This window comes from Pagrus pagrus, assembly GCF_965226575.1.
Source record: "Pagrus pagrus genome assembly, chromosome: 3".
Lineage (NCBI taxonomy): Eukaryota > Metazoa > Chordata > Actinopteri > Spariformes > Sparidae > Pagrus > Pagrus pagrus.
In genome coordinates, this window is record NC_140187.1 from 24,449,750 (window position 1) to 24,474,679 (window position 24,930).

Consider the following 24,930-nt stretch of genomic DNA (forward strand, 5'->3'; position numbering starts at 1 on the left):
GCCTTTAGGTTAGCAGCAACAGGGAAGATTTTCATTCATTTTGTGATTTCGGGGCTTGCGGGGGTGATTTCGGGGCTAGAGACTTTAGGGGGCCATGTTATGTTTGTTTTTTTAACATTTTAAACCAAGTCCCCATCTACTTCAGTTGTTTAGCAGAATGCTGCAAAGCTGCTTTGCTGTGAAGCTCTGGAAATGATTTGTAGACAACAACACGTTACCTGACCTACCATCACATAAAGGGTGAGTAGATAATGAATGAATTTTCATTTTGGGTGCACGTATCCTTTGACTCAACCCTAAAACCCACTAGAACTCTATTGTGTTTTAGATAATGACCTCGTGTTTATAAAAGATGACATCGTGTATTTGTGACCCACACTGGGCTACATGTAACTGTAACAGGCTTTGGACCAGGGGTGACTGGTCAGACCTCAGGTCTATATATGCAGTGTAACTGATCGACACTCTCACTCTCCTGTTGCACCTGTTCAGCAGGACAGCACTGTTGTCAACCTTTAATGAGCCTGTTGAGTGAAAACACCTGTGTGGGTCTTCAGATCCTGTATAACTTCAGCATGGGCTGCAGGTGGAGTGCCACAGACCAGGTAGAGAAGAGAGGAAGGAAAAATATTTAGAAATACTGTGACACACTATTGGTTTGGGGTTTTTTCGTGGAATTTGTTCAGCCTAATATTGTATTTTTTAGTTGGAAAGTGTTGTTCTGCTCTGCAGCCAGCAGGTGGAGTGAGCTATGCCAGGTCTCGCGGTGTCAGGCCGGTATCGCGGTACTTGGGTCATGTGGTATTCTGCTGAAACGTGTTGACGCCGTCTTTTTCCCGAGGTGAAGGAGCGGAGCAGACACGCATTGCGTGCTGCTGCAGATATTTACTAGTCATGGTAAGAGAAGTGCTGCTTGGGTGTAATTTCAAACGTTTTCTTTGTAGGATTCAGTTGAAGGCATTTTTTAGACTACAAACGCTTTTAAATCAGTTTTAATTTTTTCAAATATTCCCTGTTGTTCAGTTGAAGGCCTCGACATGAGTTGAGCAGTTAGCCTCCCATGTGGCTAACATTAGCTTTAACATGCGTATTTTAACTTAACTACTTTGACTACCACTGCAGTAACTTTTACGTATGCAGCTTTGTAACTCGCAGTCGTGCAGATTAACCCAGTGAGTTGTGCTTTTAGCAGCTGTACATTAGTTTCTGATTAGTTTGCAGTGTTAGCGGAACTGCTAGCTAAAATTAGCTTCCTGGCACTTAACCGCCGGGCCCAAGTCAACACGTGGGCTCATCTGACGACAACGTGGCTGCGTATTAACGTAACTCACGGCAAATTTTGGGGCACAACGCTCAGATAGGAATCAGTGCTTAGTAATACTCAACTGTACTATATTTTATTGCATTTTTGACAAAAGTCGAGTTAGTTACGATGCTACCAGAAACGACGTGCCTCAGTGGTTACCACGTGCAGTCCGGCAGACGCATGTTGCATCCATTATCGTGACAGTTTGTATTACCTGGTGTCAGTAGTTGTCTGGTTCGCTCCTTAATCCAACGCTTTCACCTCCCTCAGGTGCTGCTCCACGTGCTGTTCGAGCATGCGGCAGGCTACGCGCTGTTCGCCATCAAAGAGGTGGAGGAGATCGGCATGCTGCTGCCTCAGGTGGGTCTTCTGTCTTCGCTCCTATCTGCAGTTTTAATCTGTTATCCAGCTGGAGTAGAGATAACGATGTGTGTGTTTCAGGTGGAGGAGAGCGTGCTGAGCATTGGAAAGTTTAACAGCATGGTGAGCCTGGCTGCCTTCTTCCCCTTCAAGTCGGCCCAGGCTGCTCTGGAGAACATGAACGCCATCTCTGAAGGCAAGTGGGCTTCCTGCCTTTTTCTTGTAATGTGTTGGTGTCCTCAGTTGTAATGATGTTTCCTAAATCTGTCAATCCACTGAGTTACTGTGCTGACAGCCTAATATCAATCCTGAACATCTGAGGAAAGCCCTTTTGAAATGCAGCAATGGGTTGAATATGTGAACTGGGAAAATTATCCAAATTTAGTGCTGTGACACAATTGTGTAAAGTTTAGAATTGGCCAACATGGTTTCTTTTTAAAAGCCTCTAGCCTGACATGAACTGAGGTTAAATCACTTTAATGCCCAAATTCAGACCATACAATGGCTAGATTGATGAAATATATAAATTAAAATCACTAGCACCGTTTGACATGGTTTTTCCCTCCCAAGACTGCTGTGCAATCTAAGTTTTATTCCAATAAAGTGCATACAGATCAATGAAGAATCTTCTCCTGTCCTCGCAGGTGTGGTCCATGCTGACCTGAAGTTGTTCCTCGAGACAAACCTTCCCCTCTCTGGGAAAAAGAAGGCAGTATTGGGGGTTTCAGATGCCAAGATCGGAGCAGCGTTGCAAGAAGAATTTACCCTGTCCATCCAGACGGGTGGGGTGGTGACAGAGATAACCAGAGGTGAGGAAAGGCATGCATGTTTGACTATTAAGAGTGATGGAACAAGAAAAGTTTGTCACTGGAGCATAACACTAAACCTGAGGAATCATAGCCTTTTAGAAATGATGTGGCCTGTTGTGATGTAATTTTATTGTGCTGAAGCTCATGAAGGTTTATACTGAAAATCTGAACAGCCACCAGTCACATGCTGCTCTGCTGCTGTCCACTTAACTCCAACAAACCCCTTTTATCTGTCTGTCCTGTCAGGTTTGCGTCTGCACTTCCACTCCCTGGTAAAGGGTCTCACAGCCCTGGCCGCCTCCAAGGCCCAGCTGGGTCTTGGCCACAGTTACTCCAGAGCCAAAGTCAAGTTTAATGTCAACAGAGCTGACAACATGATCATCCAGTCGATCGCTCTGCTGGATCAGCTGGACAAAGACATCAACACGTTCTCCATGCGTGTCCGGTAGGGTTCCCCTCATCATGCACCTAACTACAGATGTTTGTTGGAGGGGAGATATGTAATGTGACTTTGCATATTGTGGTTTTCAGTGCTTGTGCGTGGTTTGAGTTTGGCTCTCGCATCCTGTGTTGCTTGGCAGTGATGTGGTCCTGATTCCTGTGAGAACATCAGTAACACTGACACTCGCAGGTCTCAGCAGCTTGCGCTTAGTACTGGCTTGTCAAGTTTCAGTATTTTGGGCCCTTAAACGGTGAGACATTTGTTTGTCTTAACTGTTTTGTAATGCAGTCAGTAACCTGTCTGTGTTTTGGCTTTTCTTTGAAGTGTTTTCTGTTGGTCAAGCGTCCACCATTTTGGAGTATCCTCCTAATGCTTACCACAGACAGTACACTATAAAGTGCTGGCTGTATAGAAACAGGAGGGACATCGACCTCTCCTCTCACATCTGCTCTGCCAGCTGTTGTCTGGTGGGACAATGTTGTTGGGTGAGACATCACTGCCATCGACTCGCATGTTCAAGCACGCCACTGATTTGTGTTGTGATTAGAGGCTTCACTATTCTAACAATCTTTGTTTTGTGTGCAGTGAGTGGTACGGCTACCACTTCCCAGAGCTGGTTAAGATCGTGCCTGACAACTCGATGTACTGCCGCCTGGCTCAGCTCATTGGAAACAGGAAGGAGCTGTCGGAGGAGAGTCTGGAGAGCCTGGAGGTGGTGGTGATGGACAGTGCCAAAGCTCAGGCCATCCTGGATGCATCTCGCTCCTCCATGGGTCAGCAAATCTTTTCATTCAGACATGAAATATTTGTAAAACACATTCTCATTCTCTTTGCATAGCATTGTCAAATGACAATGTATCTGTTGCCCCCTTTTTGCTCATCTTGGACCAATAATTGTCCATGGTGATAACACAGGGGGGCAGACTAGCTCTCTCATAAACCTGTAGTGAAGGCACAAATCCTCACTGCGGATCCTGTCGGGAGAAACAAACACCCATTGCATTTAAGATTTAGTGAATTTATAATTTGATATGCGAGTAGTAGTCTCCCTCTGCTCAACACCTTTTCCTGTTCAATTTCCAGGTATGGACATCTCTCCCATCGATCTGATCAACATAGAGAGGTTCTCCAATCGTGTTGTGTCTCTGGCTGAATATAGGCTGGAGCTGCAGGAGTACCTCCGCTCCAAGATGAGCCAGGTGGCTCCAAACCTGGCTGCTTTAATCGGAGAAGTGGTAAATAAAAGTTCAATTTGTTCCTTCTATTCTCATAAATGGGACCAGTGATGTTATACCAAAATCTGTCAATCCACTGAATCAATGTGATGACAAACCTATCCGGTTGCTGATGGTCCTCCAGACAATGTAAATTGAAAAATGTAATCTATTAAGTCCCACCGCTACGAGTATTTTAGTCAGTGCGACTGACCCTTTTTTTTTCCTATTTCTTTAGGTGGGAGCTCGTCTGATCTCACATGCTGGCAGTCTCACCAACCTGGCCAAGTACCCGGCTTCCACCGTTCAGATCCTGGGAGCAGAGAAGGCCCTGTTCAGGTACTGGGGCACCCCCTCCCTGCTGGGGAAAGTGGTTGCAGTGATGGCAGGGCTGGGCTGGAGCAGAGCAGGGTGACTGGAGGAAGCATAACTCTGAAGTCTCCTCTGGAGTGATCCCTCTCGCCCTTACGCACCCCCACAGTCTGAGCAGCCACTCACAGCACTGAGGTAGAAAATCTGAAAAGCTAGTTTTTCCTCATGTTCAGCAGTTCTTCCAACAGGGGGAGCCATTCAGTCACTGTTAGAAGTGCTGGCACAGAACACCATAGTTGACCCTTTTTTAAAGCATAATTTAAACCCATAAGAAAACATCTTTACCGTGACTGGATTTTTCAGTCCTTTGGTTTCTGTCCAAACATTGCACTTACATCCCTTCTTTAAAAAAAGCTTTTGTCAGTAGAACGGATGCACTTTTTGACATAGGCTCAGACTTCCCCTCGTGTCTTTTTTCAATAACATTTCATTGTTTCTTCATCTGTACACCCTGAATGTGAAATTAGTTGTATCTTCACACAGAGCCCTGAAGACTCGTGGCAACACCCCCAAATATGGTCTCATCTTCCACTCGACCTTCATCGGACGTGCTGCAGCCAAGAACAAAGGCAGAATCTCCAGATATCTGGCAAACAAGTGCACAATCGCCTCACGCATTGACTGTTTCTCTGGTGAGTGATCACACTGTATGGTGTAATGCTGTCATAGCATACATTTCCCTCGGGATCAATAAAGTACCTAATGTGGCATAACTGCAGTGATGCTCATATTTTTCGTCAACAGCATTCATCCCTCGGGTTGATGTTGATAAGCTAATTTCTGAGCAAAGCCACATGTCAAGGCGCTTTGAAGCCTGCTGTAACCTGCTGGCTCTGTGGTTGATTTTTATTGTTCGCTGTCTTGCAGAGGTTCCCACAAGTGTGTTTGGAGACAAGCTGCGTGGGCAGGTGGAAGAGCGACTGTCTTTCTATGAGACAGGCGATGTGCCACGGAAGAATGTAGATGTCATGAAAGAGGCTGTGAAAGAGGTGAGCTCAATGAAAAGAAAAGAAGACGGCGTGTGTGAAGCTGGTTCGTATACTCAGCAGGTCAAGGATCTGTTGTCTAAAGTGAATTTGTTTTTGAATGCTCCTATGATGCATTCAAAATCTTATTGCTGTGAATGATGACAAGTCTTTCCCTGACTTCCCTGAGGGTAAACACTGATTTAATGAGCCTGACGCAGCATTATCATCCCTCAGAGAAACCTGCTGGTTTCCCCCTGACTGTAATTAACATGTCCCCCTCTCCTCCCAGGCTACTGATGTTGCATCTGAGATCAAGAGGAAGCTAGACAAGAAGGAAAAGAAGCGCAAGAAGAAGGAAAAGAAGTTGGCAGAGCTGGAAGGAAATGGTGAAACCAACGGTGAAGCTGAGGTGAGCCTTGTTTTTTTTTTTAGTCTGGCCGCATGTTTTGATTTGAGATTTGACCCTAACGTGGTCCTGTCTCAGTGTACGACATGCTATATCAGCCTGACTCCGAACCATTGGCTGGTCCCAAACAGTGGACTTGATCACTGAAGTGAGTCAGACATTGCAGTCACAAGCACACAAAGGATATATTATACTTTAAGGCTAGCTTGGAGTGCAGTCGTCCATGTTGTCTTAGCTCTCGCTGAACATGTTTTCTTTAACTTGTTGCAGGTGGAGAATGGAGAAGCCGACACCCCTGTAGTGAAGAAGAAAAAGAAGAAACAAGCAGCTGAGGAGATGGAGGTCGACGCAGAGGAGGCCCCTGCTGCAGAGAACGGAGCAGAGGAAACCCCAGCGAAGAAGAAAAAGAAGCGAAAGGCCGAGGCTGTGGACGAAGAGCCAGCAGAAGAGGTCCCAGAAACGCCCGTGTCTGAGAAGAAAAAGAAAAAGAAGAAAAAGGAGGCTGGAGACTAGACAATATGGCCAAAGACTGAATCTTTATTTTTTTTGTGTACAGTATATTTTTATTTTACTTTTAACCATTTCATGTTAGCAGCTTCATGTTGTACGGTCTTGTTTTTTTGTTTTGTTAACCTCAAAGCAGGTTAGACTGCAAAGAAATGTATATAACTGTGCCTTGAAGTCGATGAACTTCTGTCTTTACCTTCTGTAAATAAATTGTAAGTTACACCTTTTTGAGGTAAACGCATCTCGTCTGTCGTGTATACAGGTGAAAGGATCACTGAGGCTGTAAGCTTGTGACTAAACGTCAATCGGTGTCTGTTTTATGACACATAATTTAACTGGTGCATTAACAACACTTTGAGCCATTACCTTCTCACTATATTGAAGACCTGATCTTTGACTGACCCTCATGGGAGATGTACATCATGCTTTGTGTGGACAAAAGAGGATGGAAACTGGGTTGGATCAGGCTATGGCAGGGAGATTACTTTAAAACAGCAATAAGATGATACCACACTGAAAAGAGCAGGTGAGCGCTAAAGCCTCTTAGAAGTCTTTTTTTGTGTGCAAGCTTACTGAGAAACGACCACTAATTGTGTAAAGTGCTTTAAGTTCTTCATGCAGGCATGTTGACTGTTGGCAAAATGGATCTCGGTGCTTTGAGTTCTGAGGCTGAGGTTCCAACTTGTTGACTCACTTGTGTAGGATGCTGGGAATGCATAACCTCCCGCTATAAATAAAAATGTTGATTTGCTTTATTGAAGTCGAGTCATGTACCTGCATCATGCACACCCAAATGGATTGCAGCATGTGTTCATGGTAACACCTTAACACCAACCTTTTCTCTTAGAGGCCAAAAAACCGGTTGTACTGGTAGGATGCTAAATGGTACAATAATCCCAAGCTGACAGACCTGTTGCACAAAGTGTCATTCAGCTAGCCATGCTCAGATTGTGAGAACTAATAATTACGGGTTCTGCTTATTTACTTAATATTTATTGCTATAAAGATTTAGCAGGCCAAACCTGACAGAATCATAGGGTGGGCCAACTTAAGCACACAGAGCAGTCCTGTTATTACCTACAGCTGTTGGTCAAGTCAACATTTCTGTGAGCTGAGAAGCAAATAACTAAAACAGCTCTTCCGAAGTCCAGTACGGAAGCCCCAAAGGGCCATGCATTCATACATTTTATTTCCTCCTCGAGATCTCGAGTTATTATCTCGAAATAACAACTGCCGTTTTCTCAATCTCGATAGTGTAGTATATGAAATCATTGCAGGAAACATCATTCAGTGTAGCAATGTCAGAGGAGCAGGAGCATATCGATCACCACGTCACATATCTTTTCGATCAAGGCCTGACGCAGGCTGAAATAGCATTATGCCTTGCTATTACAGATAATATATACATTAGTGTGCGTAATCTAGAAGACTTCAGCTATATTGGCGGCGCAATGTAAGTGAGCCTGATGTCATCATTAACTACATAGCTGACCAGCTATGTAGTTAATGACGAGATCTCGAATTAATTATATCATTATCTCGGGAAAACAACATTTCTTACGGAAGCCGAGAACGGCCATGGATTTTTCTTCTTTTTGCGCAGTTATCTTGTGATAACGACTTATTATCTCGTTATCTCGATATAACAAATATTGTTTTATCGTGATAACGAATTAATTATTTCGTTATCTCGATATAACAGAGTTCGGTAAAGTTAGAAATATATTCACAGATTCGAACTTCCCAGATCAATAACTCATAAGCGAAGTATTGTTAAAACACAAACGACAATGGACTCTGAAGCATTGAGTATTGAATATTTCTTTCCTCATCATAGTGGCTTTGCAGTAAAAACTGAAAAATGAGCACTGCAGGTAGAGCTTAAATAAAAGTTGCTCCTGATTGGCTGGTGACTTAGTCACCCAATGCATCCTTCATTTGATTGGTTCAAAGGCAGTGGCCATGAGACAGCCATGACATTAAACAGTTGTAGTATAACAAACAGGGAGACCCCTGGTTTGAACAAATGTTGGTGACACTACACTGAATAAGAGTCAAGTTATTGAATATTATTCAATTCCCCAAAATTATGCAGAAGCACATTTGTCCAAACTAACAGTTGTAGTATAACCAGCAGGAGACCATTGATGTGTGGAGTGATTTTGGTGACACTACACTGAATAATAGTGAAGTTACTGAATATTTTTTGTAGCATCTCTTTTCGGGGTTGCACTTTGTAGACGGTCCCTGCGCCCTTGTCTCACATACGGCTGACCATAGATCGTGATAACGAAATAATTAATTTGTTATCACGAGAAAACAATCTTTGTTATATCGAGATAACAAAATAATTAATTCGTTATCACGAGAAAACAATATTTGTTATATCGAGATAATGAAATACTTAATTTGTTATCGCGAGAAAACAATATTTGTTAGATCGACATAATGAGATAATAAGTTGTTATCACGAGATAACAGCGCATAAAAAGAAGAAAAATCCATGGCCATTCTCGGCTTCTGTAGTTTCATTATCTCGAGATCTTAAGAAAATTATCCCGTTATCTCAGGAAAACGGCAGTTGTTATTTCCAGATATTAACTCGTTATCACGGGAAAACGGAGGAAATAAAATGTATGCATGCATGGCCCTCTAGGGCTTCCGTAGGTCCAGTGTTAAATGTCACACATTTCTATTTATGGCTCAGTTATTTAGCTGCCATATTGCTATATATAGTGGAGTGATGACGGCCTGACCAGAGAAGACCTCACTTCCTAGATGTGTATTGTTATCCAAGTTTCTCTGTTCTGTTTTGGTTATTGCATGTTTTTACTCTTTTTGACGCGTACAGGTACATAACTTTACAGACTAGAGTTGGTGTGATAGCAATAAGCTGTTAAAAGATATTATGGATTTGGATCTTTATAATCGTGACAAGACGTATTCCAGTGATGGGAAAATGGTCAAAAGTTACACTAAAAGTAAAAGATTAATTTTGGCTCAACACCATGAGCCCCATCCTCAAAACGACCTGCTCTGCTCACACGATTGCAGTATATTAAAATCAGTTGAGCTTTTAAAGGCTGGTTGGAGGTGCTTGAGCTCTGTATAATAAAATAAAAAGCATCCATATACTCCACTCAAGTATTATATATATGGACTGTGTTCAAATTTATGCTGGGAAAAATATTGACATAAAAAGCCTTGCGAGGCTTCAGTTTCTGTCTGTTGCATATTGGATTATATTGTGGAGTGTTTTTGTTATTTTGGTTTGCTCAGTATAAAATAAAAACTAAATATGGTTTGTCATGTGTAATTTTAACCTGAAGCATCAGATATCAAAACCCTTGACGCTACATTGTTCCAGGAACTAGCTCAACCTGTTGATTGACCTTGAGAGTTGGTACTTTGTGTAATTTGGCAAAGGCCCAACAGTACTCACATTTGCCTGTGTCCACATTTTGCAGTGACAGCCTTTGGTCATTTAGTATATCAAATATTATAAAAGTTAATGTCTGCTGCCTCGACCATCTGACACAGTGAGACTGGGAAAACATGTGAAAAGTGTAAAACTGGTTCATAAGGATCAGTATGATGCTGAATGTGCATGAAAGTTGTGGGTCTGAATCCAGAAAAGCCATGTGGTTGGTAAATATTGATGCCAGACCCATACCAACTGTTCATAACTTTTAATTTGGACAACAAGGATTAAACCAATGTTAAAATGACATCAAATCCAAGGCCTGGCTGATGAAACCAGCCAACTAGTAAAGAGTTGAGGAATGAGAGACAGATGGAGGGAAACGGGGCAAAAAAGAAAAGTCAAGCTATCAACTCAAGTCACCCTCAATATAAGGATTCACAGATGTGGGAGACCAAAGTTACAAAAAACGTTTTTCCTCTAAAATAAAAAAAGGCCTTTGCCGTGAAAATGATGTGTAGAATCTATGTACATCATTCTCAATTCATGTATGCATACAAAAAAATCCACATCACAAGATGCTTGTGTTCAAGTATATTCACCAACTTCATCTCCATGATTTAGCATTCTCATCTTTCCACATTTTTTTTGAAATAAAATGTCCTTCAAAATAAAAACAAAATGCAGAAAACCACATTTTATGTCCTACCAATACATATATACTGTATAAATACATACATAAATATATTTTACATACAACAGCCATAAATTTGAAAAGGGGATATACAGAGCAAAGGGGAGGGGAGGGGTGGTAGTGTGTGTTTTAGCTTGTGTTGTAAAATGGTTTGTCCCTCTACGATCTTGTCAGTCAGATACACAGGTGTGGTGCTGTGTGTTGGTGTCTGTCCACGCACACACACACAAACGCATCATAGATGTAGCCGTCTCAGTTGGCCCAGTAGGGAGAGCTGCCGTAGCTCGACTTGTTGACTTGGCTCTTCTGCTGCAGGCTGCTGGACTGGCCACGCTGGCTAGGACCACCCTGAAAATAGACAGACAAATAATGTAAAACATCTGAGAGCATCTCCCTTGGGAAACTGCTAAAAAAAAAATATATCTCTCTGAGTGTTACCTGTCCATCCTGAGCTAGATGATGGTGCAGCAGCTGTGAGTGTGGTTGCTGGTGAGGCAGGATGTGGAGGAATGGGGCCGGTGCATAGCCTCCAGGAGCTGCTCCAGGGTTCAGAGGCCCTGGACCCCCCAGTGCTGATGGCAGGCTGAAGGGAGGAGGGGTCCCCGCATGGAAACCCTGCTTATCAAAAGACTGCAGATGGAGAAGAACGGACACATTAAACTCCAAACTTGAATATTTATTGGCATAAAAAGCAAGACAACAGGATGAGTGGAGCGTTGAGTGTTTGAGGCTCACCTGGGTCTTATTGTAAACACTTCCACTGATGTCTGGCACACCCGAGTTACTGGACGTCACTGAGACACCTAGCAGAAAGTAAACAACATTTTCATGTCACAATTCCTCTAAAAAAACAAATTAAGACATTAGTAAGTGCGTGTGTTGTCTTCTCACCTTTCCCAGGTCCAGTAGTAGCAGATTTGGCTTGTGCCTGTGAGGAGGAGTTGTATCCTTTACTGTAGTCCACTCCTGCTGGCCCCGCTGTCAGCTCCTCATACCCTGGAGAGGAAAACATCAACCACAGAGTTCAAACTTAACACATGACAGGATTTGTACAGTAAGTTAAGAGTAAAATCAAGCACTTTCAAGACACCAAAACCAACCATTTCCAGACTCTTGAGCCCTTAATCGTCTCATCTAATTAATGCAATGAATGTTTATAAGCTTTGATTTTATGTTATGATCACGATTGTTTAATTTTTGCTAATTTGGACACCAAGAGACTAATGAATATTTAAAGTCAAGCATATTTCTAACCTTAAAAAATATATGAAAACAAATGTAATAATATTATATAATAATGATAATATTTTGGGATTAAATAACACAGACTCAAAATAATTTACTTAACTGTAAACATTACTTTTAACCTTAATTAAACAGTGTGTTCCACTTACCTGAGCTGAAGGCGTGCTGGCCGTAACCGCTGGGCTGCTGCTGTGTCTGCTGCTGGAAGGGGCTAGCCGAGGGGTTTCCCAGACCAAGGCCCATACTGTGCTGCTTGGCCGAGGCTGGTCCCGGGCCCCCGGGAGGAACAAACATGGTGTGGCCATACTGGAAGGCAGCAGCACTGGGTACGGCGCCGGGCACCCCGGGGTAGTAAGGCAGGCCTGTGTAGCTGTAGCCTGGAGGCAGAAAAGCCTGCTGACTGTTGTGGTGCTGAGGCTGGCCCTGGGGCTGAGGCTGGGCCTGCGGAGGCTGGGGCTGAGCCTGGCTCTGTCCTTGGCTCTGGCCCTGGGGAGGCTGCGGGGCCGCTAAGCTTGTGGGGGGTGCCGGGGAGGTGGAGTCATTCCTGCCGAACTTTGTGACTTCACCTAAAAACACACACACACAGCAGAGCTGTCAGGTGAGAACTAACACTAGAATTTGGGCCAGGTCAGCAAAAGGTGAAGGTGCCTTACCTGAGTAGGGGTTGTTGGCTAGGCTCCCGTCTCTGCCAGACAGAGTTGCTGTGGGGCCAGGGAATGTGATTCCATAGTAATCCTGCAAAGAGGGCTGAAGGGACAGAAGAGGATCAGGAGAGGAGCCACACAACAACCAAACAAGCTAAAACGCTTGCGTTAGAGCTGTTTCAAGAGTGTGGTGATGAGGCTCACCATTGGCAGTCTGGACTGGAGCATATGGAGGTCCTCGTAGCCATAGATCTGCTGTAACATACAAAGGACAGGTGTGGTCAGCTGGAAATACTGAATAAAACATATTTTAAAGGAAAAAAATGACTGCATCTTCATCAGTTCTGAGGGGGTTTAACATGAGCAAAGCAGTTAATAGATGTGATGGGAGAAATATCCCATTTTGGTTCTGTGATTTAAAAGGAAAACCAGTAAACTACAATGACTCTAGATCCTGACAGGCTTCTTACTGGGTATGCTGGCAGCAGCCCCCCTGGGCCCATGATATACTGGTTGGGCAGTAGAGGTGGCACTCCTTGGGACAGGTTAGGGGGAGCTTTACCTGTCAATGCAAGGAAACATCACTTATTGACTTGTATTATCATGGGGACAGACCAAGGAGTAAGAACAACCCATCGCAAACAAACATTCCCAGTATCTGAGGTTCGTGTACCAGTGGAGGAGAGCAGGGCGGTGGTCCTCGGTGCAGAGAGGTTAGACGTGGCAGTAGCTCCATTGGAGCCAAGTCCCAGCGCCGCGGTGACGGCGGTGGCAACAGAGTGAAGTCCGCCGGTGCCAGTGATGCCGCCGACTGTGCTGCTCATGTTGTGGCCCATGTTGGGCATGTTGGGCATGTTGGGCATGTTGGGCATGTTGGCCATATTGGCCATATTGGCCATATTGGCCAGGTGGCTGATGCTGCTGCTACTGTTGCTGCTGTTGTGGGTTGAGTGGAGTGCTGATGCCGAGGGCTGCGCTGACGTGTAGGAGCCAGTGGAGGGGGCCAGGGAGCTTACGCTGCTGTCGACACTGGTGTACTGAGGAAGGCGAAGAATGGGGGTTCAGGTTAGATTTGAAATAAGTCCATTTTTCCTGACTGCAGATGCATAGCATCACACAGAAGGTTGTAACCATTATGCTTGAGAAAGATGAGCCAGGTACTTACAGTGAGAGAGCTGGAGCCCAGAGCTGAAACTGAGGAATGACTGCTGACATGGCTGTAGAGTGAAAGCAGAGAGGAATGAGCGATGATCAGTGCACTGTTGTGGCAATAACAATGATTTTGACATTATAAAACATAATTTTGTATTCATAAATACATTTGCATTAAATATGAAAATGTACAGGAGTGGCAGCAGCGTGCACCCAATAGTTGGCACTCTCTTGAGACTTCAGGCTGGCCAATAATGGGTCAGAAAGATAGTAAATACGACTTTGCAAAGAGTTTTTTTAGGTCCCTCTTTGCCAAAGCTGGTGAAGCCATGTGTATGTCGGTCACCTGTTGAGCGAGTTAAGCTGGCTGGCCGAGGGCAGGTCATGTGCCAGGTTGGAGAGCGTGGTGGAGCTGTGTGCAGGCAGGTTGGAAGGTAAGTGGGAGGAGGGTGCTGAGGGACCGTTGGCGCTGATGTTCAGAGACGGCGATTCTGGCTTCGGTGTGGAGGACGCTGATGAAGCTGAGAGGAGGAGTACAGAAAAGGTTTTTATTTGGAAAGGACTCAAAACAGCAAAGCCTAAGAGAAATGGCTGTTCATAGATGATTACAGAAGAAAATATGAACTGAACAAAAAGATCATCAGTAGGTAAAGTAGGGAACTTACTGTCTAGAGCAGCAGAGGTCCTTACACCATTCAGCCCATTCTGGTGATAAAGAAAACACAAATGTTTGCATATACAGATAATAAATCAATATTATAACCATGTCTATGAGACAAACATACAACATAGGAACAGGGTTGTTGAAGTTGTTTAATGCTGCTGGACAGTGGATTCATTTGTGAAGGACTTGGGTCAGAGCCAAAGGATGGGACTTTGTGTACGTTAAAGTGCCTCGTCTCAGCGCCTCGCTCTGCTCTGCTAACAGAGAGCAACAGTAGCTAACAATTAGAAGTCGAGTCCAGGGTTCTGTTATAAACCAACAGAAATATCCACTGCTGTACTTCCAAGACTACAGAGCTGCTTCTTTCCTCAGGCTGAGACTTTGCCATAGATAATTCTGAAAGTGAATTGCAAAGAAATAGCCAACCTTCTTGCTGATGGTCTAGTTTGCATGTGTATGTCATATAGAGGCATCAGTATGATATTGAGACTGTTTCTTAGCCATTTAAAAGATCCTTGCTATATGTTTAAATCACTCTAAATTGAAAACAAACACTTAAGGACCTTTGAGTTCACAGTTTCCAAACATGGGGTTGACCTCCATGGGAATGTGAATTTGGATGATTTATCATGTCAGTCAACTACAAAAGGCTAAAAGCCCTAAAAAAAGAAGCACAAGCATTTCTGTCAACTATTTCTACTCACCATTACTGGCCCCGTGGCCTCTTTGCTCTGGGAAAAGGCCAGCCTTGTGTGAGGGGACATGGTCCCATCGTAACTTCCCCCCACTGTGGAGAAGTGAGAGGAGGAGGGTACGGAGGAGGAGCTGGTGGAGGCTGTCGAAGAGGAGGGAGGATTGGCGGAGTTGGCAGTCCCTAATGAGGAAGGAGCGAGGCTGGGCAACGCCGTGGAGGAGTGATATACTGGCTCTGATGAGGAGAGGGGCAGAGGCAGGGAGACGGAGAGAGGGCTGCCCAGCGACTCACTGTAAGACAACAGCAGGGAAAGAAGAAAAACAAGTTATTGGAGAAAATCAGCCCAGATGAGCTGATGAATTAAAGAGAAACATGTGGTATATTATGAAATAAGGATGCCGTTTGGTCGACTATACACATTATATTATATGCGTTTACAAACACCTGCATTGACTCTCTTTTGATGTCTTCTATGTCTGACGTGTAGAGAATGAAACTCTCGGAAAAAATGATCAGTTGCTGTAACAATTTAAACTAGAAACTAGGCAGGCATCAGTGACAGTACCTGAGCGGTTTGGAGTACAGGCTTGTCTGGCTCTGTGACCCTGGTCCTGGTGCAGGTGGTGCAGGGGCAGGGGCCGGCGTGGACTCCCTGGATGCTGCATTCACACAATTGTCCACAACTCCAAACTCTGGCAATGCCGACTCCGAGCCAAAGTCTAGTGCTCCAAACTGGAGGTTCAGCCCGGGGACGTCAGCCGAGCCTGGCATCTCTACTGCCGTGGAGGGGATCTGCCAGGAGGGAGGGACACAGTCGTGTTTCAGGACCATGGTATTATATTTATGTAACTACTTGTATTTGGTCAATAGCTGCGTTTGTATTAATGTATTTTTAAGCTAATTTTGAAGTAATTGCAACCTTCATGTCCGTCAACATACAGCCTGTACCTTCGATGTGGGAGGTATCCTTCGTTTCTGGCCCTTGAGCTGCGCCCGTTGCTGCTGCGGTGTACTGCCACCCTGAGGGTCCAGCCCTGCGCTGGGGGCAGGAGGTTTAGCACCAGCAGCAGCCATCACCGGGCCTGCCTGTGCTGACGTGCTGGTGTGCTGGGGAGCAGGCGAGGCTGAAGCAGAGGCCGCTTGTTGTTGCGATGGAGGACTGGGTTGACGCGCCAGAGGCAAGGAGGGGCCGGTGTGCCTCTGAACCAGCTGGCTCAGCACAAGAGAAGGCTCTGGCTGCAGGCCAAACTCACCTGCACACACACAAAGTACAGGCTCAGGACAAGGACTTTAAATAGGAATACACACATGCCTACGTTAATAAATATGACAAGAACAGACACACTTGGCTGTGTGGCTGCACTATGAGCGTCCCACTTAAACCACTTACGGCTGAACTGTGAGGACAGCGAGGTTGCACTGGATTCCGAAGCCTTTATGTCCCAGGTTGATGAGGAGGGTGGAGGTACTGGTGCTCCCAGGCCTGGCAGTCGGCAGATGGAGGCATTGCTTCCTTGGGTGCTGACAGGAGGCGCGGCCTGGGAAGAGGGGAGCGGACCCAAGCCAGGACCCTTCAGCTGTTCCAGTATCTGAGCTCCAGCACTGGGCTGAGGCCTCTTGGCTTGGCCCAAGTCCCCAAAACCAGCTCCCAGCACTGACGACTGGCACAGACAGGTGGAGAGAGTCTATTCGTCAGTTTATATGAAGGAACGTGTAAGAAAAAGGGTGCAGAGTATTTAATGTTTCTTTTTTTTTTTACCAGAGCAGCATGAGCGTAGCTTGTGCTGCTGGTGGCATTGCGGCTGGGGGGCGGCTGCTGTTGCTGCTGCGGTGGCTGGTGGTGATGGGAGTTTGTGAAGACCAGAGAGGAAGAGGAGGAAGGTGGTTCTCTTCCTCCACCCACAGGCTTCTGCAGCAGAGAGGCGAGGTCCAAACTACCACAGAAAACAGTTGGTGAAGCAGTTAGAAAATGATTCCAGGACAACGAAGCTATGTCCAGACTGTCAGCCCAAATTCAAAAGTTGCAAGTGTAATGTGTTGTACATACAGTAGGTACAAGTCAGTTCTACAGGGGACTGATTTGCACTGCCAATATAACATGGTATTTATATTTACAGTATGTAAAAGATGCAACCCAGAATTTAAGTTATTTCATTGATGCTGATAATTCTTTGCTTTACTTTTTTGCGTAAAATTGTTGCTAATTTTTGTGAAATGAAGCCTCACTGTAATACGAGATTAACGCCAATGCATTCAATTACAACTGAGACAGTTAATTACCTTTGTCCAGGTGTAATGTGATTCTCAGCAGCAGGTGCACATGATGAGGTGAACACTTTGGTCTCTGAGAGCTATAAGAACACAACAGACAGACAGACAGAGGTGTTTTAATTAGACATCAACAAACTGTATTGTGACTGATGCTGTAATGTGCTACTTTTTATGTCAACTCACACTAACATCCTCACTCCAGTCCTCAGCTGCCCAGTCTTCCAAGGTACTCCTCCAGGCAACTAAGGACAAGCAACGATGAGTCACAAAGTTGAAATGCAGGTGAAATAAGTAGGTTACTGAGATGCAGGATGCCTGCAGCTCATGGACATTTTCATAAAATACACAGAGCTGCACAGTCCTGTCCCCACAGAACTGCCTTTTTAGGTCAAGAGAATATCTCTTCTGAGAGAGCCTACCTGTCCCATCTGTGCTGTTGTTGGCCACCGTGTCCCACACCTCAGTTTGTGTGGTCCCTGTCCCAGCCTCTGAGGTATAATCCGCTGGATTGAAGGTCCTGAGAAAGAGTTATGAAGAAGTGTATTTAGTTACACAGAAAATACACAAAAAAGGCCAGAGAGCAGTTGACAGAGGGGCAAATCAGATTTAATTAATTCTTTTCCAAATAAACAGTGTGTGTAGGATTGTGTGAAGGACACTGTTTATTGTGTAAATTAATTATTAGGGTAAAGCTCCCATTAGAAAAAAGATGACTTATTGCTTATCCAAACAACGACATTAAAAATGTCTTTTAATGGCTAAAAATGAAAAATAAACTCAAGTGTGTTAAAAAAAGAAAGAAAAACATGTAATATGTGTGTCCACCATACCCCATGCCCTGGGCTGAGAACCGACTCCCTGGTGGTGCTCTGCCTCTGCCTCGACCTCCAGATCCTGCTTAACATTCACACAAATGTCAAACATCAACTTCAGTCTTAGGCGTACTGACAGTGTTGTAATGTGCATTTGCTCATTTGCTCACCTCGGCCACCTCTGAGCCTCCGACCTCGATCTGAACCTCTGTCCAGTGGTGTCACCTCCACGCCATTCTCCTCTGGACGTGCTGGATGTATGCAAACCAAAAGCAAAAAGATTGAGAGAAGACAAACCACATTAGTAACATTATGATGTAACCAAACAATACTAAGAAGCTACATGAGAGACTCTGAACTAGATTTAAACTTTAGACTCTGTACCCGGTCGGCTGCGACTGGCTCCCTTGGCCTTGCGGTTAGCCACTGCGCGGCCCTTGCTAGCCTCTCTCTCTCCTTTCTTCTCCCTGTTCTCCTTGTTCTCCTTGCTTTCCGATGGACCCTCCTTCACCAGGGGCTTCTTCTTCCCTACCGTCTCCCATGAGGTCTAAACACAGAGACAGCAAAGAAATAAAGACACAGGATGAATAAATCACAACACATAACAGCAAAATAAAACAAGGTTTAGGATTAATAAAATTGTTTTTATCCACCATTTTAAAAATACTTAAAAACTCTAGCCAGCTATAAAATAAGATATCAACAATGTGTTTCGAAGCAGGCAGTGCAGCTGTACTATAACAGAGCAGTTTTTGACTCCATTTCAGTGACATTTCACAGTTGTACTATGTCAAAGTAGCCTCAGGTGTTCTGCTGTTGGTTGAAACCCACATTTGAACTTGTGTATTCTGTTCAAGAGGATAAAAGAGACACTATACCAAACACTACAGGGAAGCATTTCTGTTAGCAGTTACAGAAAAGCTGTGATGTCGGCTATTTTTTGACCAACTTATGTACTGAAGTGTGCACTGTGCAGCAGCGTTACGTAAGAAAAACAAGTATCAGATCAGGCCTTGTAATATGGTAGATATTCAATTTGAACTATATCAGATTAAAATTAATAACCTATAATAACCATGCCTCAGCCAAGGCCCAACAGTCCCCTTTAATTCAATCAAGCCTAATCCAAAACATATTTAAATCAGCTAGATACGGATTTTTATTGGCGCCTCATCAAATTGTACTCGCTCATAGATAACAGCCACCTAAATACGCCTAATTATTTCAGTTTATTTTTAGTTCAGTGGGCTTTGTGTAATCCTGCTGACAAACCAACCAACCATCCAACAAACAGGCAAAATGATAATCTCCACAGCAGAGGTAATAATAATAATGACATTTTTATGCTACACCACCTCTTACTCCTTTCCTTTTGTTAATGAAAGATAAGATCTTGAGGTCTACAGTAGTAGCAGATGTAATCAGTGGATTGCAGCATATACCGTAAGAGTACAGACTTCCACGTAAAGGCAAAAACCAGCTATTTGCTATTTTGGGATTTCCACGAAACAAAAACAACACCATGGGTAGCTGTCTGGCTGACTGCCCTGCCCTACAGCCTCTCCTCGCCATCTGTGCAGACTGGTTCTCTTCAGAAATGTTGGGACATTCACTCTGATCCGCAGCACACAGGCAGAACAACATCCAAGCGTTTGCCAAACATTTGGTAGCCTGTTTGACTTTTGTGTACAATACTGTGCCTTCATGATAAAATGGAGGCAAATGTTGGAAGCAGACTGCTTAAAAGTCACCGTGGCAAAGGACACCTCAGAGATAGATTTTTACTCTCTTATACTAAGAGCCAACTGTTGTTTTTCAACACCATACACACAACAACCTCGTGTTTTTTCTTTTTTTTTTTCTCTTCTGAGCATGTTACATAACTTGAAATGTAGTACTGATGTGCCACAAGCCTTTTTTTTCCTCTACTACGAAAAAGGCGCAAAGAAAGATATAGAATATAGCTGTGTTAAACATGGTCCTGCAGCCTGACAGGCTGTCTACACAGGGTGAGTTTCAGCTGTCTCGCGCTCTCTCTCACACACACACACACACACACACACACACACACACACACACACACACACACACACGCACACACATCTGACTGAACAGATCGGATTCTATTTTAATCAATACAGCTGTCTTCACAGGCCGTGCACTGGCTTGCATTTCGCTTCACATGCACTTTAAAAGTGAAATTACAGTGATTTGGGCTGTGAGCGCTGCTGAAGCACAGCAGTGCTCTACCTGAACACCTACTGTGTACAGACTGATAGAGGACGTGCTACTTCTGCTGTAAATCCTGTACATGCAACTAATCCTACAGTGGTTTTTTAAAAAAATCTGCATGGTGACAGTCTAGATAAATACTGCCAACTTTCAAAAAACTCTCCAGGGTTTAGAAAACTTCTGAATGATTTGATGAAGGATAAATAAATAGCCCATATGACATTAAGAAGTGAAAAGGTCATAAAAACCTCAATCGCAGCAATCAGCAACATCATAAAGAACTGATTAACATAATTACATATTATAACACCAGTGCTTTTGATGTGACATGTCAACATGTCTGCTGTGAAAGTTTTTTATGAATGATTATTTTCACTTATTTCCACACTTAATGCTGTTGTTTTTACCCAGTGCTAAAAAAGTTTTCACATTTAATGTCACACATTCCAAGCAGATGAAATCTTTTCAAATGATCTGAAAGAGCAAATCCATACAGATGAAAATGACAAGAGACTAGTAAATTAAGTTTAAGAGGAGATTAAATTAAATGTACCATGTCGGAGGTGCTCTCCAGGAGAAAGTTGATGGCTCTGCTAACATCCTCATTGCAGTCGTGGAGCGCTACCATGCACTCATCCTGGTTCTTCCCAGTCACCTCCATCAGCTGAGAAAAGCAATAAACACACATCAGATTAGAAATGTCTTGTAGTCAGCAAAAGGTGTAACAAAGACAAAATGCACAAAAAGTTGGGTGTCACTCGCAGCATCAAACATGCACATGAGGAAAGGAGTCATGGAAGAACGTGACAGCTCGACCCAGCTCAGCCTAGTGGCCCGACCGTGAGCCTTGTACCGTCTGCCAAATGCTCCAAATGTCTCTCACCTGGTTAACTTTGTCCTCAAAGTCAGCATCATTCTTGTCATAGATCATCTGGGCAAGCCGGATCTGTTCAGCAGTAGCCTGCAACACAGAGACCAATGGGTCAAATTTTGGTTAACAGGACAAAAGAAGGAGGAACAAGCACCTGTAAAGACACCTGTAAAATGTATGTGCAAAATTCAATGCAACAGCTCAGCCATACATTCTACCTTTACAGGGACAATAATGTAATAATAATAATAATGAGAGGTATTAATTTAACGAAATGTCTCTTACTGAGGATGAATTGTTAAACTGGACTACATTATACTGAGAGTTTTTCTTACATTTTGCCCATGCCATTTACAAACATTTCCATACAGTGCAGTCTAGTACATGTCATTACCACCACTACTAAAACCTCAGTAATACACATAAAGTTGAATCAACCGCTCTTTTTACAAAAGACGAACATTATAAGCTTAGTAAAGGAAGAATATGAGGAAGAGCTGCTATACTGGGTTTCATTAGATTGTATAGGTGGACCTAAAAGAATGAATGACATTGTTTTGTTGGTTATAAATGTCTGTAACTACTAAGTTACTAAGCAAGTTCCTCCTATTGTCACCCTATTGTCCTTCTAAGTTAAAGTACTATGTGTCTGCAATGAGAAAACAAAAAATCTTTTCAGTATTGACCAAGACGGTCATGGCATAATGTGTGCACCGTGGTTTTGTTGGCACGGGTAGTGATGTGCACACTGGTGTTTTGTCTCGCAATTCCTGTGGCTCAGAGGCGTGTGCTTTCAGAGAGGTTTTTCTTGATCAGGTGGTTGAGGTTTCTCACCTGTATCTGTTTCTGTGGTTGTGAAGTGTGAGTGGCAGCAGGCAGCGCTTTTTCCCGAGGGCCCCGGGCCTTGTCGCTGCCCAGCGAGCTCATCATATACAGTATATACAAAACTCTGTATGTACAAAATAGAAAAATCTGCATAGGAAACAAGGAGACACAGAGAAGGATTAATGACACTAACTTACAGTTCTTAAACTGTCCAAAACACACACACACTCATCTCATTTACTATGTTGTTACAGCAGAGCCTCAACGCTTTCCCTTGTGCAAGTGCATAGAAGTAAATAAGCGTTTAATACCAGAAATATGTGCTGTAAGCGTAGCTAAGCCTTATTGCACAATCATGAATACAGCCCTCATGGAGGTTGTACACAGTTGGCCTGGTGACAGACCAGCTTTACTGAAAATCTAGGTCAAGGAGGGAGAGCGACCCAGTGTCCTCTTACAAACAGCACAGACCACAGAGTGTGTGAAGCAGAACAAACACTGCATACCCTGTCCCCACATCCCCTCCGACTGCATGCACACATGCACTCGCGCTCAACATTAATCCACCGCAGTAAAAATGCTGATTTATTCTCCATGAGTGTATTTGACAACCGAGCCGTGTGAAATCTGAACCTTGCCGCAAACTGGGCATGATACCACATCCCCGAACAGTAATGATTCACGGTAGCAAATTATTGTATACATATTAACACTTAAAAACAACCATTTATACACACACACAAGGTGCTTTCTCCACCTGCAAATACACAGAAAATGTGATTGCTCTATATAATGAGGAATACCTTGTAATGCCATTTAAAATAGTAAACTGTTACTATGGTGTCCTTACAACAACAGATATCCCCACTGACCCATTTGTTTTATGTCAGAGAACAATAGCAGTCCAGCTTACAGTGCCTGAGTGACGTTGGCAAGTGCACTGCTGCCATTGGCTGCTGGACTGAACAAAGCTAATGCAAAAGGACGAGCTGGCTTTAAATGTAATACCAGGGAAAAATGTCAAGATGTGTTTTTATAACTAACAAACAGACCGCAGCAGCTGCCGCGTGTGTGCAAAGCATCAAATATTAATATGTTATTACGAGTGTGAGTATCGACGGTCTTACGCACAACAACAACAAAACAATTCAGTATGTTAACCCTGCACATCATCACATTTATTCGGACATACAGATTTAATTGATCAAATATCAGTTTAGTTGTTTACGCGTGTCACAATCCAGCTGCTCACAGCTGACAATCAGCCACAATTTATCCTAGTTATAAAGCAAGCGTTGTTTTGAAGCGATGCTAACGTTAGCCCGTAGCTGTTAGGTTACTTATTGCTTTACTCCGCTATATGGGACTGTTTCTATCTAACGGTTCAAGTTACATGTCTATCTTGCAAAAACAAATCAGATTCATTTAGGGTCAGTTTCGTCTCGACACTAACCGACTTGGTGCCTCTGCTGCTGGGGTCCCTTTGTCCTCGCTAGTTAGCTGCTGCCATGCTAATGCTGACACTACACCGTCGATACTGAACAAACGGTGCAGTGGGGATGAAGCTAGCTAACGATGCTATCTAAATCTGGTCCAAGTTGATAGCCAACGACCGTCTAACTGGCTCGCTGAAGTCTTACGCGTATTTATAGATCCGCAGTTATCTAACAATAGTGGCAGTTACATCAGGCTCGTCCTCGACGTGTGGACAACAGGCTAGCCAGCTAACAAAACAAAGCTGTGTGAAATGTAAAGAAAAAGGCCTCGAAGCGGAGCACAATCCCATCCCGACATTGCTCGCCGGGGAACAAGACAACAGAGAAAATTGCGAAAGACATCCCTCACAGCCCCGTGTAGGCGAAGCGACGGAGCCGAGGGCCAACTATGTCGGCGAAAACGCGGCCAAGTGTTTGGTTTAAACGCGTTGCGGTGGAGAAAGTGAACTTGTAAAAAACGTAAGAAAATGAATGTTTTTGTTACCTGCTAACACGCTTCAGTCGGCCAGCAGCAGACAAGATGGTCACGTGACGCGCGCTGCCGCGGTAGATGCTCAGCTCTCCTCTCCGGGTCACAACTTCTTCACCTTCACCACACATTTCACCAGAGGCTCGGCCCGGAGCTGGACTTATATGTACACATGCGGCTTGTTCTCCCTGTTCTGCTTATTGAAGATGACCACAGCTTCGTCATTTCTACAATATGTGCTCATCTGGTTCGTCTAACTCAGCAACGACCCGTTTTAATTCAAGAGGAAAAACCTTTAAAGTGGATAAATGATGTCAAACATGAGGGAAAGAAGGGGCGTTACATCAATATACATTTTATTTTTATTATTTACTCTTTTTTAAAGATTTAATAGCTTGTTTTTTCAGATGTTTATATCTTACAATATCCTCAGATTCAGTCATTTGTAAAAACATTCATGAGGCATGTATAAAAAAAACAGGGCATCACCAAGTAGACAGATCAATCCACACACTTCCTCAGACATATACATAAAAATGTATGCAATTGTCCCTATGTATTTTACACATACATACTGTATACACACTTATATATAAAATACACTTTAAAAGTGTTTGTTGTTATTTGTTCAATTGATGGTCGTAATTGGGGTTTGTCTCTTTTTTTTAAAACCTGTCATTATCATGAAAACTGTAGAAAAGGAAAACTATGATCGCCCGTGGCAGTCTTTCACAGAAAGACTTGAGGAAGGCCAAAAACGTAACTCAAGCCTACCCTGCCTCTACCAAGCACGGAGAAGAGCAGAATCACTCACTTCTTGGTACGAAAAAAAAAAGGACAAAAAGAAAAGTTGTGCAACTGTAACAACTAATGTATGTGCCTGCAGCGTCGAACTTCAGGGTAGAGTCCAAAAATCTTCTTTAGTTCTGCTTGCATCCTTTCTGCCGGATCAGAGTGAGCTACTGCAGATCTTCTCATTGGAGGAGTCCCAGGATCATTAAGGGGGAGGTTCAGTTAAAGGCTCCTTTATCTATCAGTCATCATACTCGATGATAC

The 24,930-nt window shown here is 43.8% G+C and overlaps 2 protein-coding genes across 6 annotated transcripts; one reads left to right on the top strand and one right to left on the bottom strand.

Moving 5' to 3' along the window:
• The first annotated feature begins 789 nt into the window (after window positions 1-789).
• Window positions 790-6,621, top strand: nop56 (NOP56 ribonucleoprotein homolog). Its single transcript, XM_084346612.1, has 12 exons — window positions 790-897; window positions 1,577-1,666; window positions 1,748-1,862; window positions 2,311-2,475; window positions 2,722-2,920; window positions 3,503-3,690; window positions 4,001-4,152; window positions 4,370-4,470; window positions 4,987-5,135; window positions 5,371-5,492; window positions 5,761-5,880; window positions 6,148-6,621. The coding sequence occupies exons 1-12, from the start codon at window positions 895-897 to the stop codon at window positions 6,388-6,390; spliced, it is 1,647 nt and encodes a 548-aa protein (XP_084202738.1). The 5' UTR covers window positions 790-894; the 3' UTR covers window positions 6,391-6,621.
• A 3,437-nt stretch (window positions 6,622-10,058) lies between these two features.
• ubap2a (ubiquitin associated protein 2a) lies at window positions 10,059-24,019 on the bottom strand. 5 transcript variants are annotated; one of them, XM_084347949.1, is made up of 27 exons: window positions 23,363-23,816; window positions 21,919-22,056; window positions 21,097-21,174; window positions 20,767-20,877; window positions 18,366-18,528; window positions 18,152-18,232; window positions 18,000-18,066; window positions 17,589-17,686; window positions 17,353-17,411; window positions 17,179-17,249; window positions 16,658-16,832; window positions 16,289-16,559; window positions 15,847-16,151; window positions 15,464-15,690; window positions 14,909-15,188; window positions 14,206-14,245; window positions 13,887-14,061; window positions 13,554-13,605; window positions 13,062-13,425; window positions 12,859-12,950; window positions 12,593-12,643; window positions 12,398-12,491; window positions 11,894-12,310; window positions 11,391-11,495; window positions 11,235-11,302; window positions 10,938-11,129; window positions 10,059-10,847 (listed from the first exon to the last, which is right to left on the bottom strand). In XM_084347949.1, the coding sequence occupies exons 2-27, from the start codon at window positions 22,012-22,014 to the stop codon at window positions 10,752-10,754; spliced, it is 3,828 nt and encodes a 1,275-aa protein (XP_084204075.1). In that variant the 5' UTR covers window positions 22,015-22,056; window positions 23,363-23,816; the 3' UTR covers window positions 10,059-10,751. The 5 variants fall into 5 exon arrangements, with proteins under 5 accessions (XP_084204075.1, XP_084204074.1, XP_084204071.1 ...); XM_084347948.1 differs by having other exon boundaries at window positions 18,000-18,063; window positions 23,363-23,815; XM_084347945.1 differs by lacking the exon at window positions 23,363-23,816 and adding an exon at window positions 23,890-24,019 and having other exon boundaries at window positions 10,938-11,302; window positions 15,838-16,151.
• Between the last annotated feature and the right edge of the window lie 911 nt (window positions 24,020-24,930).

Bases quoted from the DNA above. Each gene is read 5' to 3' on its own strand.
- nop56 (XM_084346612.1), top strand. The intron at 1,863-2,310 runs GCAAGTGGGCTT...CTGTCCTCGCAG, and splicing joins CATGAACGCCATCTCTGAAG to GTGTGGTCCATGCTGACCTG. The intron at 3,691-4,000 runs GTCAGCAAATCT...TTCAATTTCCAG, and splicing joins TGCATCTCGCTCCTCCATGG to GTATGGACATCTCTCCCATC.
- ubap2a (XM_084347945.1), bottom strand. From the start codon at position 22,014: ATGATGAGCTCGCTGGGCAGCGACAAGGCCCGGGGCCCTCGGGAAAAA. The intron at 21,175-21,918 runs GTGAGAAACCTC...TCTGTGTTGCAG, and splicing joins AACCACAGAAACAGATACAG to GCTACTGCTGAACAGATCCG. The intron at 12,951-13,061 runs GTACACGAACCT...TTGCATTGACAG, and splicing joins CGCCCTGCTCTCCTCCACTG to GTAAAGCTCCCCCTAACCTG.